The following is an 18,724-nucleotide window of genomic DNA, read 5'->3' as shown; positions in this document are numbered from 1 at the left end:
ACCAGTGGTGTGCATTCACCTGTGTATAAGGCATTGATCACCATATACATCGATATAACACCTTATGCATACCTGTTGCTACGGTTTCTGTTATATTTAGATTATTTAACGAAAGACCTAGGGACTGCCGCGAAGAGGAAGATGATGCGCAGCTGGACGATTCGGAGGATGGTTGCCCTGGTTTTCCTGGGGAGTTAGTCTCAGCTTTTAACATGTCATTTTCAGCTTTCAATATTTCAATTTCATTCTACAAAAAAACGATAATTATCAACATATACAGATTTTTAAGATTAAGGGGAAAACAAGTTTGAAAACTAAACTTAAAAAAAAGTAGAAAAAACACAAAGCATAAAGTTTTAATTCCAAAAGAAGAGAGGGATTTTAAATCCAAAGGTGCTAATGAAAATCTGGCATGACAGATGTCACATCAAAGAATTGCAATAACTCATTCTCCAGAACAAACTGTGCTGTTTAATTAAATTCCACTTGTAAGCTTATGGTTGCTTCATCTAAATTCTGATTATGCACTTTTTTCATTGCATGAAAGTAACTTTTTTTTTTCAAAGTGATTGTCCACTATTGCACAGTCCTTCATGAATAGTTCCACTCTGCATCATAAAATAAGGAAATACATAATTACTTCTTGAATATGTGCTGTTCCTCGGATCGCAACATCGCATCCTCTGATGGTCACATGACATGGACAATGTCACTTTAGCAGTGCAGCCAATCAACGGTCGCTCTTTGGCTCTAGCTTTAACCAATCAGTCATAGCAAAGTCCACTTTGATGGAATAGACAAGGCTGTAGCCAATCAACAGCCACTATTGTAACCTGCCTACTGGTGGATACAGAGGTGCGTTCGGAGGAATTGCGTTGATCTTGGAGATAAGCAGTTCTCAATTTATGATGCATAGTGGAGCTGTTGACAGCGAGTTTACCAGTAGCGGACAACCCCTTTAATGCTGCTCTAACACGACAATGCCTAGTCATTCAAAGTATGAAAACATTAATATTCTGTATATCGCCAATATGTTATCTTGAAAAGGAAAATCTATTAAAGGGAACAGATCAACCCACTTATGCTCATCTTTCTGAGGGCAGCATGAAGCAGTGGCATGCACGCTAATGACTATGGGGTCTTTTTGTGAAACTTCTGATTAATTACTCATAGGCTGAGGGCTCCCTTTTCCCCATGTTCAGATGTGTTTCTTTTCAACTAACAATTTCCTCTACAGTAGGACATATAGATCACATATCGAGAAAAGGGCACGGGGTGGCGCTAAACAACTCATAATATTATCCAGAGCACTAACCAGTTGGTACAAGCCCTCTCTCATTTGCTTATGGTTTAGTGCCGATCTCATTGACATACCGTACCATGCTGAAGATATTATTATGACGTTAACACATCCCAAATCAATGATTAATAATTTTATTCAATACCAGCCATGAAAATAATCTGTAACATTTGTCAAACAATAATATAATATGCTGACTTTTTTTTCTCTACAGATAAAAGACACTTTGTGTCTTGTATAATGCTTTATGGGAGAATGTAATAGCCACTATTGAAAAAGTTCAATCTTTAATCACTAACCTGCATACGGTTCATTACTTCTCTTATTTGGTCAAGGTGATGTGCAGAACTAAGGGCTTCAAGGCGTATGTCTGTTAATTTTAGTTCTTTCTCTCGAAGTTCACCTTTGAGCTGTAGAATAATCTCAGCTTCTGCTTCGGTGCATTCACAGATCCTAAGAAAAGAATACACCATGTGCTATTAGTTATTTGTATATGAATTGACAATTCATTCAGTGATTTTAGTATGAAATAGGAAAAATATTAGAGAAAAATGTACACTTTAAGAAACGGCGATGCTTCTAGCACTAATGCCTGCCTATAGAGGTATATATAAAAAGAATATAACAGTTATAGTCAGCACATTCACATACATTCAAAAACAAATAATATAGAATAGAAATCTGTTGAAATACTGCAGCTTTGGAATGAACCATTTCAACATTTTAATAGATCATTTTTCGGACCATCATATGTCTTGCATCATGTATCAATTACACTCCATCTTTGTCAGTTTCTACTGAGCACAGTTCAATTAAGTCCTTTGCACACAGCGTACAGAAAAAAAGGTCCTGTTCTTCTCTCTCTCTCTATCACACATATGTAGAGAAAATAGAGAATAAGAGATCCTATACTTTGCTATGTCATTAACACACACAAAAGCAGCAGCATTGAGGATTTTGTACAGAAGTAATAAGCAGTGTTGCTGTGAATTCAGCCCTGGGATGTGATAGACTAGTAAATTAGGAGCAGAAGCAGAATTTCTGAGCCCATGCCTCTCTCTCTGCAACTGCCCACTCCTCCACATCAGCTAAAACCCATACATCTTCTTGGGCAGCTGTTGCCCGCTGTAACCTAACCTCTCAGCTCAGTGAAAATTATAATATGCCTTCATCTCTACCTCCCAAATGACAATAGAGCTAAAGAAGACTGCAATATCAAAAGTGTAAAATGAGGCCTTTTTCTTTACTACAAAGTTTCTAATTTATTATGTACTATTGATTTATGGATAGATAAGAGAAAAAACAGTCATTCTCAGGCAAAGATTTTAGCTCTAAAAATAAACCAATTAAAATATATCTCCAGATTTTACCATCATTTATTTCTAATTACCTAATTTTTATTATTGATTATAATCAACAAATTACTCTCGATCTATGTGAATGTCAAAGGTAAAAGATAAAAAATGTGAAAATAACATTTGTCTTAATGTCCTACAATAATTCAAAGTGTACCTTTAGTTTAGGGAAATTCATGACAAATCAAACAGACAATCAGGTATTTTCAGCAGATGTTCGCAACCTAGTTGAGTCTAGAAACCCATCCAACATCTCATATTTGTCTATAACATGCAATTATTTTTAAAATTGGGTGCATTTGGAATATTTGGGGATATCTAACAATTAGTTACACTGAAATGTATGTCTTTCATTAGTAAATTTTGGATTAAAATGCCTTGACAAACCCTCAACTGTTAATAGATCACACACATTCTTTAAATTGTCTCAAAAATTGTGACTTTCCATTGTGAATTATTCATTTAATGTGTTGCTAAATTTTAGTGCATAAGTACATGCAAATTCTACATTTCAGAAAAAAATGTTCAGTCACATGCACCACACGGTGTTTTACCGAGACCCATGCTTGTAGATCACTAGGCCATTTTGCCTTTTCTTTGGTGGCCAGTTTAAAGCAGACCTAAGTTCACATAACAGAAAAATTGATTTACTTAACATAAGTACTGAACACAAAGAATTTACAAAAACGTTTTGAATCTTCCACGTCCACATCAGTTTATCAAACCTTTTATGCTATGTGCACACGATGTGGATTTACTGCGGATCCGCAGCGTTTTATTCCCCTCAGAAACGCTTTAGATCCGCAAAGTGATTTACAGTGCAATGTAAATCAATAGAAAAAAGCATGCTGTGCTAATGGTTCGGAAAAATCTGCATGGAAAACGCTGCGGATCAAAAGAAGGAGCATGTCACTTCTTTTGTGTGGATCTGCAGCGTTTCTGCACCCTTACATTATAGAAATCTGCAGTGGTAAAAAACGCATGAAATACGCACAAAATCCGCAACAAAAATGCACAAAATCAGCATAAAAAACGCATCAAATCTGCACCTGCGTTTTCTACCAGGAGATGCACATTTTGCGCAGAAAATTCTGCACCCCAATAAGCAATGTGTGCACATAGCCTTACGGTTAAATAAGCACTCCTACAAAGTTTTTCATTTATAAAATGTGTGTATATGTAGTGTAAGTGTATTAATATACTCATCTACTGCTGCTCTCTGGTCCAGTGCCCAGCGCCGTTCTGCTCCTCTTCTCAGTGACATCACGGTTGTGCAGACTCCTCCGGGTCACACTACGCTCTACGTAACTTGGAAATGACTTTTACAATGTAAGCATATGGAGCGTCAGAACAAGGCTCCACAGGCTTTCAATCTAAAAGAGACTTTTGGTCATGCATAGAGCATAGAGTGAGGTGACTAGTCGCAATTGCAGTGATGTCACTGAGAAGAGGAGAAGAACGGTGCTGGACAGTGGAGAGAGCAGCAGTAGTACATGCATATATACACACATACATAATTAATAAAAAACTTAGTGGAAGTGCTTCTTAATAGATATGAACACTCATAGCTTTTTTATACTATTTCATTACTTTATAACATATACCTTGGGTTACAACCAGCAACATTCACTTTCAGAGTGTGTGTGTGTATATTTTTATGTTTATACACACATATAACAAAGCATTTGCACATATATAGACCTATTCACCTACATAAAGACAAATTACCACTTTATAGGAAATCAAGCAACTTACTCTGAGTTGGATGGTGACTGTTTTATTGTAGAAGAGCTTGAATCTCCAGAATTATGTTGTAATTTTGGGGAGGATGGCACCGATGAATCTGTAAGTTCTTCAATATCTGAATGATTAGACGGTGGTTTGTTGGACTTTTTCTTACCAAAGGCTTGCTTGAAGGAACTTCGCAACTAGAAAAAAAACAACGTTATCGAGCTAAACTGCATGATGGAATGGTTATTAAGATATGTTTTTCTTTTTAACTCTTTGAGCTGAAGAACATAGGGGGAACCTGCCCAGCTAGTCATCTTGTTCCCAGCTCCTTTTATCTATAACGCTGACTACATTAGCAGGGCCTGCTCCCAATTAATGCTATACATAGATAGGGATGGGAATCATGATTAATTGTCTTGTTAAAGAAAAAAAGCTTTATCATTCAGGAAACGTTTCTGATAAACATTTCTTATTTCATATTACCCATTTGCTTATCCACACTGGTGCTGCAACAATTTAAACATTTACCAAAAATAATGAATATAACTAAAGCCAGATGGACCAGCTGGGTGATGGCTGGGTTTGTATTTGTTTAGCAAGCGAATAGCGAAGCAGTTACATAAGTTTGCAGAAGAACCATAGATTGACCCTAAAATACAATTGGCTGCACAGTTTTGAATACAAAATAGCTGTTTTCTGGCAAAATCAAGAGATTAATTAATGAGCAATTTGAAAGCCGCAGTTAATGCCTGCTGGCTTTGCTAACAATTAGTTTTAGTATTTTTAAAAGCCTTAGTCTTTTGCTGTAGTGTGGCACAGAATATGTATAAGCTGTTAGGCGTTGATAGCCAGTTTTTGTAACACCATTGTTAAGCAAAAAATACTACAAAACGTTGATCTCCAGAAGCCATTTGAAAACTAAAAAAAAAGCATACTTTGAAATAAATGCAGAAAGAGCCAGTAATGCACATGCAAGTTTACAAGCTTTATTACTACTTTAATTGAACATCCATTAATATCAGTTAACATGGAATTGACCCACAGAATTCATATTGGAATTATATAACTGTACTTATAATCCAAACCAAAAAGCAGCTTCACACAATAAGTAGTATGTCTGCAAACTAAAATCTGCTTAAAACGTAAGCAAAATCCACATGGAGAGCGTTCACAAAATGCTTAAAGGGCCACTGTCACCCCCTCCAGCTGTTATAAACAAAAAGAGCCACCTTGTGCAGCAGTAATGCTGTATTCTGACAAGGTGGCTCTTTTAGTTAGTGGTACATGTATTCCCAAAATAAAGCGTTTTATAACTTCTCCAAAATACCTGTCTTTCGCCAGGGAGGCAGGTCCTCACCCCCCTGCTTCAAACGCCACACTGCCATCACTCAAATCTTCAGGGGCGCCGGGCACTGCCCCCTCCATGCTGTTTTCGCATGAAATCCGGCGTCTGCGCTGTGTAGTACTGTCTGGTGCAGGCGCAGTGAGCTCTGGCCGTCTGACGTCACAGCCAGGCTTGCACACTGAACCTGTGCGGCCGCCCTGCTTGTGAATCCCAGCCCCGCACTCTGCATAATGCATAACACACTGCGGGGCCGGGATTCACAAGCAGGGTGGCCGCACAGGCGCAGTCTGCAAGCCTGTCTGTGACATCAGATGGCCAGAGCTCACTGCGCCTGCACCAGACAGTACTACACAGCGCAGGTGCCGGATTTCATGCAAAAACAGCGTGGAGGGGGCGGTACCCGGCGCCCCTGAAGATTTGAGTGACGGCAGTGTGGCGTTTCAAGCAGGGGGGTGAGGACCTGCCTCCCTGGCGAAAGACAGGTATTTTGGAGAAGTTATAAAACGCTTTATTTTGGGAATACATGCACCACTAACTAAAAGAGCCACCTTGTCAGAATACAGCATTACTGCTGCACAAGGTGGCTCTTTTAGTTTATAACGGCTGGAGGGGGTGACAGTGTCCCTTTAAAAATATAACCAAATCCACATAAAGAGCTTCCACCAACTGTCCAAAAAGGTAACCAAAATCCACATGAAGAGTATCCACAAATTGCCTAAAAACATAACAAAAATCCACATGAAGAGCATCCACAAACGCCTTAAAAACGTAACCAAAAAACCACATAAAGAGCGTACACAAACTGCCTAAAAACCTAACCAAAATCCACATGAAAAGCATCCACAAATTGCCTAAAAACATAACAAAAATACACTTGAAGAGCATCCACAAACTGCCTAAAAATGTACCCAAAATCCACATAAAGAGCATCCACAAACTGCCTAAAAACGTAACCAAAAACCACATGAAGAGCATCCACAAACGCCTTAAAAGCATAACCAAAATCCACATGAAGAGCATCCACAAACTGCCTAAAAATGTAACCAAAATCCACATGAAGAGCATCCACAAACTGCCTAAAAACATGACCAAAATCCACATAAAGAGCATCCACAAACGCCTTAAAAACTTAACCAAAATCCACATGAAGAGCATCCACAAACTGCCTAAAAACATGACCAAAATCCACATGAAGAGCATCCACAAACACCTTAAAAACTTAACCAAAATCCACATGAAGAGTGTCCACAAACTGCCTAAAAACATAACAAAAATCCACATGAAGAGCATCCACAAACTGCCGATAAACATGACCAAAATCCACAAGAAGAGCATCCACAAACGCCTTAAAAATGAAACCAAAATCGACACGAAGAGCGTCCACAAACTGCCTAAAAGCATAACAAAAATCCACATAAAGAGCATCCACAAACTGCCTAAAAATGACCAAAATCCACATGAACAGCATCCACAAACTGATTCTTACTTTTTTACAAAGTAAATATTGTGACCTTTCCCGATTTGCTTCAATAAGTGTCACTGAGTGAGGCAAAACCATGTGCCCACATATGACAGTTAGAAGTTCAAATCTGTGTGGAAGAATCCGATCTGTATTTCCCTGGAACCCGGAGCAAAAATCAAATCAGAGTTATGATGCAAATTCTAAAGCAAATATATCCACAGTAAGTGCAGTATTGTTGAGTAGTCCTTGACCAATTTACTTTATACCTTAAACCATTCATAAACTATAGTTAGAATTGTATGACCTAAGGCTAGATTTTATAAAATATATACATATCAAATATTTGCAGAACAAAAAGAGCAAAACAAAAAGGAACTATGAAGCAAAAAGTCAAAAGCAACTAAACATTTGGCTGCCAAGATATAAAAGCTAACCATATACACTCACCGGCCACTTTATTAGGTACACCTGTCCAACTTCTTGTTAACACTTAATTTCTAATCAGCCAATCACATGGCGGCAACTCAGTGCATTTAGGCATGTAGACATGGTCAAGACAATCTCCTGCAGTTCAAACCGAGCATCAGTATGGGGAAGAAAGGTGATTTGAGTGCCTTTGAACGTGGCATGGTTGTTGGTGCCAGAAGGGCTGGTCTGAGTATTTCAGAAACTGCTGATCTACTGGGATTTTCACGCACAACCATCTCTAGGGTTTACAGAGAATGGTCCGAAAAAGAAAAAAAATCCAGTGAGCGGCAGTTCTGTGGGCGGAAATGCCTTGTTGATGCCAGAGGTCAGAGGAGAATGGGCAGACTGGTTCGAGCTGATAGAAAGGCAACAGTGACTCAAATCGCCACCCGTTACAACCAAGGTAGGCCTAAGAGCATCTCTGAATGCACAGTGTGTCGAACTTTGAGGCAGATGGGCTACAGCAGCAGAAGACCACACCGGGTACCACTCCTTTCAGCTAAGAACAGGAAACTGAGGCTACAATTTGTACAAGCTCATCGAAATTGGACAGTAGAAGATTGGAAAAACGTTGCTTGGTCTGATGAGTCTCGATTTCTGCTGCGACATTCGGATGGTAGGGTCAGAATTTGGCGTAAACAACATGAAAGCATGGATCCATCCTGCCTTGTATGGAGCATCTTTGGGATGTGCAGCTGACAAATCTGCGGCAACTGTGTGATGCCATCATGTCAATATGGACCAAAATCTCTGAGGAATGCTTCCAGCACCTTGTTGAATCTATGCCACGAAGAATTGAGGCAGTTCTGAAGGCAAAAGGGGGTCCAACCCGTTACTAGCATGGTGTACCTAATAAAGTGGCCGGTGAGTGTATATAGTTTGCTTATTGAAGATAAATAATTCATATTATTTAGTACATACATTGTGTTTCTTATCTTGAGCTGATCTTGAGCTATAATACAGATCAGGATTCATGGTTATGCTAGTTGCTATTGAAAGCAAACAACAAGCTTGGTGTCAGAAATAAACCCTAAGAGTTTTTCCTAGAGCAGATTACTGCACAGTACTTGATGATACTTCTCATAATGCTAAATATTTGAGTAAGTACCATGCCGACATTGAGCCCGCATGGACTGCTGAGAGTTTTCAGGTCTAAATGCAAAATTATAAATACATTTCAGGGCTCTAATAGGCAGTAACGCCGCATCAGTCTAAAATAAGTAATACAATGTTTTAACAAAGTTATAATTTTATATGGCTGATATGATACATTTTAAGGAATAACAAAAATAAAATAACTGATGTTACAAAGCAAGCTTTCGAGACTACATTACTTAGAAGAAAAACACGCACACATATCTCAATCAGAGACACAGTGTCATTTAACAAAAAAAACCCTGAATATTCTCAGAGAGTTAAATCTTAATTAGTTTTTATAAGAAGTGTAAAAGTTCTATCATCAATAAATTGATAAAAGATCTGAGACTTATTTCTGTCTCTGGACCGCCTTTCTTTGATGTTATAGTACATCGCTTTGAAAGTTTCCTGTAAAATATAATGAATTATTGTTAGCCTTTAAAAAAGTATAATAGCTGCAAGATTATTACACAGAGGAATTAACTGTGTGATGGACTGTGTAGTCAACATCAATAACTGTGATAACTGTTTCTGATAGCTGAGATGGTGGCACCATTCAAGGGACCTAAAGCCATGTAAGAGAATTAAAATTCATTGCATTCTTCTTTTCTTTTTACATTTTACCTAGCTTCCCCACTCTTTTGGAATTGAGGTTGTATTTACCATTTACGCTCCCAGCACTAACCCAGAAAACTGCATCAGAAACTGCACCCAAAACCGGTTGTGTGATTCTAGCCTCAGATTGTGTTTGAATCAAGAGTGGAGCAAAATCATGGGTGGTTTTTGTTTGACTAAAGATTATATAAAATATATTTTTTTCTTTTTAAAAATCCAATCCTAGATTTGGCATAAAACATGAAAAGCTTTAAAACGGTCAACAAGCCCTTATCAAGTTTGACTAGCTTAAAGAGGACTTTTCACCAAATTTTTCATGTTGAACTGAACACATGATGTGGATGATGTGGTAGTGACTACAGGGCAAACTAAAACCTTTTTAGTTGTTTGTTTGTTTTTATTTTACCCCACCATTACAGAGAAGTTAGCAGATGAAGCAAAAATTGGGCACCTAATAAGTTAGTTTTTGTTAAGTCTAAATGAGTATTAGAATAGTTTTCACTGGGAGCGTGTACTGCTTCACCTGTATGAGGTTGATCAATCAAAAGCAGGCAGCAACACTCCGAAGAAAAAAAAGAACACCCCATCATAGCTTAGAGCAGTTTTCTTACTGTGAGTCCGGAGTCACACTTGCGAGTGCAAAGCGAGAAACTCGCGCAAGTCTCTTGCATCAATACTCGGCACTGCCAATGGCTCTCGAGAACGAAGCGTTCAGCTGCATAGAAATACATGCAGCTGAATGCTCTGGTCCCGAGTGCTGACGGCAGTGCCAGGTATTGATGTGAGAGACTCGTGCAGGTTTCTCACATTGCACTCGCAATTGTGACCCCAGCCTGAGGCATATAATGACATTCAGCCAGGTCTCATTGCAGAGAAATTACAAGTTACTGTCAGCACAGCAGAACAGAAAGTCATTACTGACACCTTTGAGCTATCATCTTTTAGCCAAAATGTGGGGGCTGTCACTGTACAGCTGAACTCACAGCCCTATGAGAGGAGAGTTAATCAAAGTGTTTATAATGTGACACAGCTAAATGCAGCTGTGCTGCCTTTCCCTCACACAAACTGCCAGGAGATAATAGCTCAAAAGGTGTCAGCAACTTGTATGAGATGATATGAGATTTGGCTGTCTGTCATTATATGTCTCAATCAAGCATTTGGTGAAAGCTTAGGTTCTCTTTATAAACAACCCCCCACCCCCACCCCACCCCCCAAAAAAAATGAGCCAGCTGTATGTGTACTAAAAGAACAAAAATAAAAATCACTTGTTAAATACTCTGTGGTTCTGGCATCAAAGGTCCTGGCCACACATGGTACATTGCCGATGCATCCAAACACTGACTGCAGCAGTGCTAACACATCTATAGCATTTGACCATTGTGGACACGGATAGGCTGTAGCAGTCACATGCTGCTATGGCATGTCATCAATAATGATATGCAAACATGTCCCGGCAGCAATCATCAAATGATTGGCTCTGGAATGGCAGATAATTTTATAAGGGGTATATGATATTTAGGTATTTTAGCACATATGTTGCTCCCTCGTTTTTAATAAACTCTTTAAATGGTAAGAAAAGCTGCACTATGTTTTGAGCTGATTTACTTACTGCTTTGCCTGTCTCCGTGCTGAGCTAATCTGAGCAGGCTGAAAGGCATTTGTCTTGCGAATTTATAACTGACAGGTTTCTTCCTTCATTAGGATTAAAAGTGCATCCACAGTTGAGAAACATTCTCATTGCTAATAAATACATTCTACAGAAGCAAATGCATTTGCTGATATATATTTAAGCATTTGTGCATTTGAATCATTTAGTTACATGCAATAAATTATGTGCCTAGTGTCCAAAAAAAAAAGATAGTGCAAAATTACAGCAGCCATGCTAAAAGAGGATTTAACATGCCAGACCAGTCAAGGTTCTATATTCACCTCACTTGTATTGAAGTTCACCTTGTGAGAAATGAAAATAAATGAAATGGAATGACAGCAGGTTAGTGTTGCGCTGCAGTTGATTTGCGCATTGCTCATTTATCAGACTTGAGATTTTCGATTTCCCTGATTACATTGCATAGTAATATCTCTTCTGAGATTGCAATAAGGTAGACACAATGAGCTATTCCAGCTATCGCACAAATATGTTATCCCCACTGAAACGGAGTTTGTCAGACCAAATATTGACTGTTCAAACTAAGCACTGGTACATCCTTAGCATGACCAAACAATTCAGTGCAAGTTCTTACCTACTTGGTTGACATCAATTTTTGCAATTCTCTGGCTCCTGTAAAATCAGAGCTGTTAATCAAGGAAAAGGGAGTGGAGACAGATGCAAAAAATGTAGGTGGGAAGGTGAATGGAACTATTTGAGGCTTGTGCTTGGTTTGAACAGTCATTTTGTGCAGGCAGACTCCATTTATGCCATGTGGTTTTAGTGTATCTGAAATATGTTCATTTAGACGTTTGGCATTAGGCATGAACATACTGAGTGGCATACATAAAACAAAGCACATACATAATGACTTTTAGATGGCACACTTTTCTACAAACACTACATAGCACATTTTTTGCTTCTACATTTAAGCATAGACCAACCGCGGTCCATTCTTCAGGTTAGTCATATTTATGCTGCCCAAGGAGACTTTTAGGCTCAATATCCGATAGAGGAGCTAATAATTTAAAGATACGTTCCCACAATGAGCTTTTGGTGAGATTTTGATGTTGCAGACTATCTGCACCATTTCGGCACCCATTAAGTAAAATAGGTTACTTGCATTTTTTTCTAAAATACGCAGCATAAAAACTCACCAAAAACTCATTGCGGGAACATAGCCTTAAATGCAATGTTAGTTTTTAGCCCTGGCCTTCCCTACAGGATACAAGAGCCATGGATACAGAACTCGAAGCCCTGTAGTTCAGTGCCTAGACATTAGTGAGAAACTCACCCTTTTTTGCAGCTTTATTCTGAGAGAATTAATGTATGAAACTTAACACATGGTTAGGTAGACCAAAGCAATCAAGTTGGAAAAATGGCAACTGGGAGCTCCTTTCTACCGCCAACGTTTGTTTACCCCCCTGTTATGATCTGGTGGCCTAGGAGCAGCATGAGACGCACTCTGGAGAAGGTGGTACCTGTACTGACTGCAGACCCTGATATTAACACCGCAACTAGAAGTAGCCGTGGAATGTACCTAACACTCCCTAGACATCTCGACACAGCCGGAGGACTAAATACCCCTAGAGATAGAAAAGGGAAAACTATCTTGCCTCAGAGAAAATCCCCAAAGGATAGACAGCCCCCCACAAATATTGACTATGAGAGGAGAGGGAAATAACATACGCACACTGAAATCAGGATTTAGCAAAGGAGGCCGCTTCTAGCTAAATAGAAAGGATAGGACAGAGTACTATGCGGTCAGTATTAAAACACCAAAAAATATCCACCACAGAAAATACAAAATCTCCACATCTAACTAAAGATATGGAGGGTATATCTGCATCTCCAGAGATACCAGTTTGGCTGAACAAATCCTTATACAGACCAAGCTGGACAAGACAAAACATGAAAAAGAACTGAACAATAAGGCCCACAGCATGTGGACTGCAAAAAACAAGGCCAGAACTTAACTTTGATGAAATGAACAGCAAAGAAGGAGAGACCAGGCAGGGATGTGAATCCTCCAGGAACAATGGACAACTGGCACTGACTAAAGGGTCAAACAAGACTAAATAGCCCAGTCAGACTTGCAATAAGTGGACACACCTGATGAATGCTGCGATCCAAAGACAGCAGCACTACCACTTATACCCAGCGGAGGGAGCCCAAGAGCAGAATTCACAACAGTACCCCCCCCATGAGGAGGGGTCACCGAACCCTCACCAGAGCCCCCAGGCTGATCAGGACGAGCCAAATGAAAGGCACGAACCAAATCGTCAGCATGAACATCGGAAGCAACAACACAAGAATTATCCTCCTGGCCATAACCCTTCCATTTGACAAGATACTGAAGCTTCCGCCTCGAAAAACGAGAATCCAAAATCTTCTCCACCACATACTCCAACTCCCCATCAATCAACACCGGGGCAGGAGGATCAACAGAGGGAACAACGGGCACCACATATTTCCGCAACAGAGATCTATGAAAAACATTATGGATGGAAAAAGAGGCTGGAAGGGCCAAACGAAAAGACACTGGATTGATAATCTCAGAAATCCTATAAGGACCAATAAACCGAGGCTTGAACTTAGGGGAAGAAACCTTCATAGGAACATGACGGGAAGACAACCAGACCAAATCCCCAACCCAAAGCCGGGAACCCACACACCGACGATGGTTAGCAAAACGCTGAGCCTCCTCCTGAGACAACACCAAATTGTCCACAACATGAGCCCAAATTTGCTGCAACCTGTCAACCACAGAATCCACCCCAGGACAATCAGAAGGCTCAACCTGCCCTGAAGAAAAACGAGGATGAAAACCAGAATTACAAAAGAAGGGTGAAACCAAGGTAGCAGAACTAGCCCGATTATTAAGGGCAAACTCAGCCAATGGCAAGAAAGCCACCCAATAATCCTGATCAGCAGACACAAAGCATCTGAAATAAGTTTCCAAAGTCTGGTTAGTTCGCTTGGTTTGGCCATATGTCTGAGGATGAAATGCGGAAGAAAAAGACAAATCAATGCCCAGCCTAGCACAAAAGGCCCGCCAAAACCTAGAAACAAACTGGGAACCTCTATCGGACACAATATTCTCCGGAATGCCATGCAAACGAACCACATGCTGAAAAAACAACGGAACCAAATCAGAAGAGGAAGGCAATTTAGGCAAAGGTACCAAATGAACCATCTTAGAAAACCGGTCACAAACCACCCAGATAACCGACATCCTCTGGGAAACCGGAAGATCTGAAATAAAATCCATAGAAATATGCGTCCAAGCCCTCTCAGGAACCGGCAAAGGCAAAAGCAACCCACTAGCGCAGGAGCAGCAAGGCTTGGCCCGCGCACAAGTTCCACAGGACTGCACAAAAGAACGCACATCCCGTGACTAGTGTTGAGCGATACCGTCCGATACTTGAAAGTATCGGTATCGGAAAGTATCGGCCGATACCGGCAAAGTATCGGATCTAATCCGATACCGATACCCGATACCAAAACAAGTCAATGGGACACCAAGTATTGGATGGTATCCTGTATGGTTCCCAGGGTCTGAAGGAGAGGAAACTCTCCTTCAGGCCCTGGGATCCATATCAATGTGTAAAAGAAAGAATTAAAATAAAAAATAGGGATATACTCACCCTCCGACGCAGCCTGGACTTTACCGCCGTAATCGGGAGCCGTTGTACCTAAGAATGCGCGCTTGAAGGGCCTTAGATGACGTCACGGCGCACTGATTGGTCCGTAGCGGTTGCGTGACCGCTACGCGACCAATCACAAAGCAGTGACGTCACCTAAGGTCTTTCAAGCGCTTGAAAGACCTTAGGTGACGTCACTGCTTTGTGATTGGTCACGTAGCGGTCACGCGACCGCTACAGACCAATCAGTGCGCCGTGACGTCATCTAAGGCCCTTCAAGCGCGCATTTTTAGATACAACGGCTCCCGGTTACGGCGGTAAAGTCCAGGCTGCGTCGGAGAGGTGAGTATATCCCTATTTTTTATTTTAATTCTTTCTTTTACACATTGATATTAATCCCGATACCGATTCCCGATACCACAAAAGTATCAGATCTCGGTATCGGAATTCCGATACCCACAAGTATCGGCCGTTACCCGATACTTGCGGTATCGGAATGCTCAACACTACCCGTGACAAAGAAGGCCACCAAAAGGACCTACCAACCAAATCTCTGGTACCAAAAATCCCAGGATGGCCAGCCAACACAGAACAATGAACCTCAGAAATCACTTTACTAGTCCATCTGTCAGGAACAAACAGTTTCCCCACTGGACAGCGGTCAGGTTTATCAGCCTGAAACTCCTGAAGAACCCATCGCAAATCAGGGGAGATGGCAGAAAGAATCACCCCTTCCTTCAGAATGCCGACCGGCTCAAGGACCCCAGGGGAATCAGGCAAAAAGCTCCTAGAGAGGGCATCAGCCTTAACATTCTTAGAACCCGGAAGATACGAGACCACAAAATTAAAATGGGAGAAAAACAGGGAACCATCAGAATTCCTCTGAGACAAAATGGCCCCTGCCCCAATCTCAGAAGCGTCAACCTCAACCTGAAAAGGAAGAGAAACATCCGGCTGACGCAACACAGGGGCAGAAGTAAATCGGCGTTTAAGCTCCTGAAAGGCAGCAACAGCCGCAGAGGACCAATTCGTCACATCAGCGCCTTTCTTCGTCAAATCGGTCAGGGGTTTAACCACACTGGAGAAGTTGGCAATGGAACGGTGATAAAAATTAGCAAAGCCCAAAAATTTCTGGAGGCTCTTCATGAATGTGGGCTGGATCCAATCATGAATGGCCTGAACCTTAACCAGATCCATTTCTATAGATGAGGGAGAAAAAATGAAGCCCAAAAAAGAAACCTTCTGTACTCCAAAGAGGCACTTAGACCCCTTCACAAACAAGGCATTATCACGAAGGATCTGAAACACCATCCTGACTTGTTTCACATGAGACTCCCAATCATCTGAAAAAATCAAAATATCATCCAAATACACAATCATGAATTTATCAAGATAATTCCGAAATATATCATGCATGAAGGACTGAAACACAGATGGGGCATTAGAGAGTCCGAATGGCATCACAAGGTATTCAAAATAGCCTTCGGGCGTATTAAACGCAGTTTTCCATTCGTCACCCTGCTTAATACGAACAAGATTATATGCCCCTCGAAGGTCAATCTTAGTAAACCAACTAGCCCCCTTAATCCTAGCAAACAAATCAGAAAGCAAAGGCAAAGGGTATTGGAATTTGACTATGATCTTATTCAAGAGGCGATAATCAATACAGGGTCTCAAGGAGCCATCCTTCTTGGCAACAAAAAAAAAAAACCTGCTCCCAATGGTGAAGAAGATGGCCGAATATGCCCCTTCTCCAAAGACTCCTTAACATAATTCCGCATGGCGGCATGTTCTGGCACAGACAAGTTGAAAAGTCGGCCCTTAGGGAACTTACAGCCTGGAATCAAGTCAATAGCACAATCACAGTCCCTATGCGGTGGAAGGGAACTGGATTTGGGCTCATCGAATACATCCTGGAAATCTGACAAAAACTCAGGAATTTCAGAAGAGGGGGAGGAGGAAATTGACATCAAAGGAACGTCACCATGAACCCCCTGACAACCCCAACTAGTCACAGACATAGATTTCCAATCGAACACCAGATTATGCACCTGTAACCATGGGAAACCCAGCACAATAGCATCATGCAAATTATGCAAAACCAGAAAACAACAATCTTCCTGGTGAGCTGGTGCCATGCACATGGTCAGCTGTGTCCAAAACTGAGGTTTATTTTTAGCCAACGGTGTAGCATCAATGCCCCTCAAAGGAATAGGACTCTGAAATGGCTGCAAGGGGAAACCACAACGTCTGGCAAATTCTAAGTCCATTAAGTTTAAAGCGGCGCCTGAATCCACAAATGCCATGACAGAAAATGACGATAATGAGCAGATCAGGGTCACAGATAACAGAAATTTAGGTTGTACAGTACTGATGGTAACGGAACTAGCGATTCTCTTGGTACGCTTAGGGCAATCCGAAATAACATGAGCAGAATCGCCGCAGTAAAAACACAACCTATTCTGACGTCTGAATCCTTGTCATTCAGCTCTATACACAATCCTATCACACTGCATAGGCTCAGGACTCCGCTCGGAAGACAACGCCATAGTGTGCACAACTCTGCGCTCGCGCAAGCGCCGATCAATCTGAATGGCCAGAGACATAGAATCACTCAGACCAGCAGGCGTGGGGAACCCCACCATAACATCTTTAACGGATTCAGAAAGACCCTTTCTGAAAATTGCCGCCAAGGCATCCTCATTCCATTTAGTCAGCACAGACCATTTTCTAAATTTCTGGCAATACAATTCTGCCGCTTCTTGACCCTGACACAGGGTCAACAAGGTCTTCTCAGCATGATCCACTGAATTAGGTTCATCATACAATAACCCAAGCGCCTGGAAAAATGTGTCTACATTAAGCAAAGCCAGATTCCCAGGTTCCAGGGCAAATGCCCAATCCTGGGGGTCACCACGCAGCAGAGATATGACAATTTTAACCTGCTGGATGGGATCACCAGAGGAACGGGGTTTCAGAGCAAAAAACAATTTACAGTTATTTTTAAAGCTAAAAAATTTGGACCTGTCCCCAAAAAACAAATCAGGAGTTGGAGTTCTAGGCTCTAAAACCGGAGTCTGAACGATATAATCGGAAATACCCTGTACTCTAGCAGCAAGTTGATCCACACGAGAAGCCAATCCCTGAACATCCATGCCAGCGCCAAACTCCTGAGCCACCCAGAGGTAAAGAGGGAAAAAAACCACAACAGACTACAGAAAAAAAATGGCTCAGCACTTTCCTTCCCTTCTTCTGAGATGCGATTAACTCATTGTTGGCCAGTTGTACTGTTATGATCTGGTGGCCTAGGAGCAGCATGAGACACACTCTGGAGAAGGTGGTACCTGAACTGACCGCAGACCCTGAACTTAACACCGCAACTAGAAGTAGCCGTGGAATGTACCTAACACTCCCTAGACATCTCGACACAGCGGGAGGACTAAATACCCCTAGAGATAGAAAAGGGAAAACTATCTTGCCTCAGAGAAAATCCCAAAAGGATAGACAGCCCCCCACAAATATTGACTGTGAGAGGAGAGGGAAATAACATACGCAGACTGAAATCAGGATTTAGCAAAGGAGGCCACTCTAGCTAAATAGAAAGGATAGGACAGAGTACTATGCGGTCAGTATTAAAGCTCTAAAAAAATATCCACCACAGAAAATACAAAATCTCCACCTCTAACTAAAGATATGGAGGGTATATCTGCATCTCCAGAGATACCAGTTTGGCTGAACAAATCCTTATACAGACCAAGCTGGACAAGACAAAACATGAAAAAGAACTGAACAATAAGGCCCACAGCATGTGGATTGCAAAAAACAAGGGCAGAACTTAACTTTGATGAAATGAACAGCAAAGAAGGAGAGACCAGGCAGGGATGTGAATCCTCCTGGAACAATGGACAACTGGCACTGACTAAAGGGTCAAACAAGACTAAATAGCCCAGTCAGACTTGCAATAAGTGGACACACCTGATGAATGCTGCGATCCAAAGACAGCAGCACTACCACTTATAACC

The 18,724-nt window shown here is 41.1% G+C and overlaps 1 protein-coding gene across 6 annotated transcripts in view; it reads right to left on the bottom strand.

The window, feature by feature from the left end:
* NAV3 (neuron navigator 3) overlaps window positions 1–18,724 on the bottom strand; it is an 898,866-nt gene that overhangs the window by 40,112 nt on the left and 840,030 nt on the right. For 3 of the 6 annotated variants that reach the window (XM_077265345.1, XM_077265346.1, XM_077265342.1), the window contains 4 exons: window positions 11,343–11,363; window positions 4,411–4,583; window positions 1,600–1,753; window positions 73–247 (listed from right to left, as the gene is read on the bottom strand). In XM_077265345.1, coding sequence (XP_077121460.1) covers window positions 73–247; window positions 1,600–1,753; window positions 4,411–4,583; window positions 11,343–11,363 — 523 coding nt within the window. The remainder of the gene's footprint in view (window positions 1–72; window positions 248–1,599; window positions 1,754–4,410; window positions 4,584–11,342; window positions 11,364–18,724) is intronic. The other 3 variants (XM_077265343.1, XM_077265344.1, XM_077265347.1) reach the window with 1 other exon arrangement.

Source organism: Ranitomeya variabilis, chromosome 5 (assembly GCF_051348905.1).
Source record: "Ranitomeya variabilis isolate aRanVar5 chromosome 5, aRanVar5.hap1, whole genome shotgun sequence".
Classification (NCBI taxonomy): domain Eukaryota; kingdom Metazoa; phylum Chordata; class Amphibia; order Anura; family Dendrobatidae; genus Ranitomeya; species Ranitomeya variabilis.
Note: the sequence above shows the minus strand (reverse complement) of the source record. Positions and strands in the feature narration are given on the sequence as shown.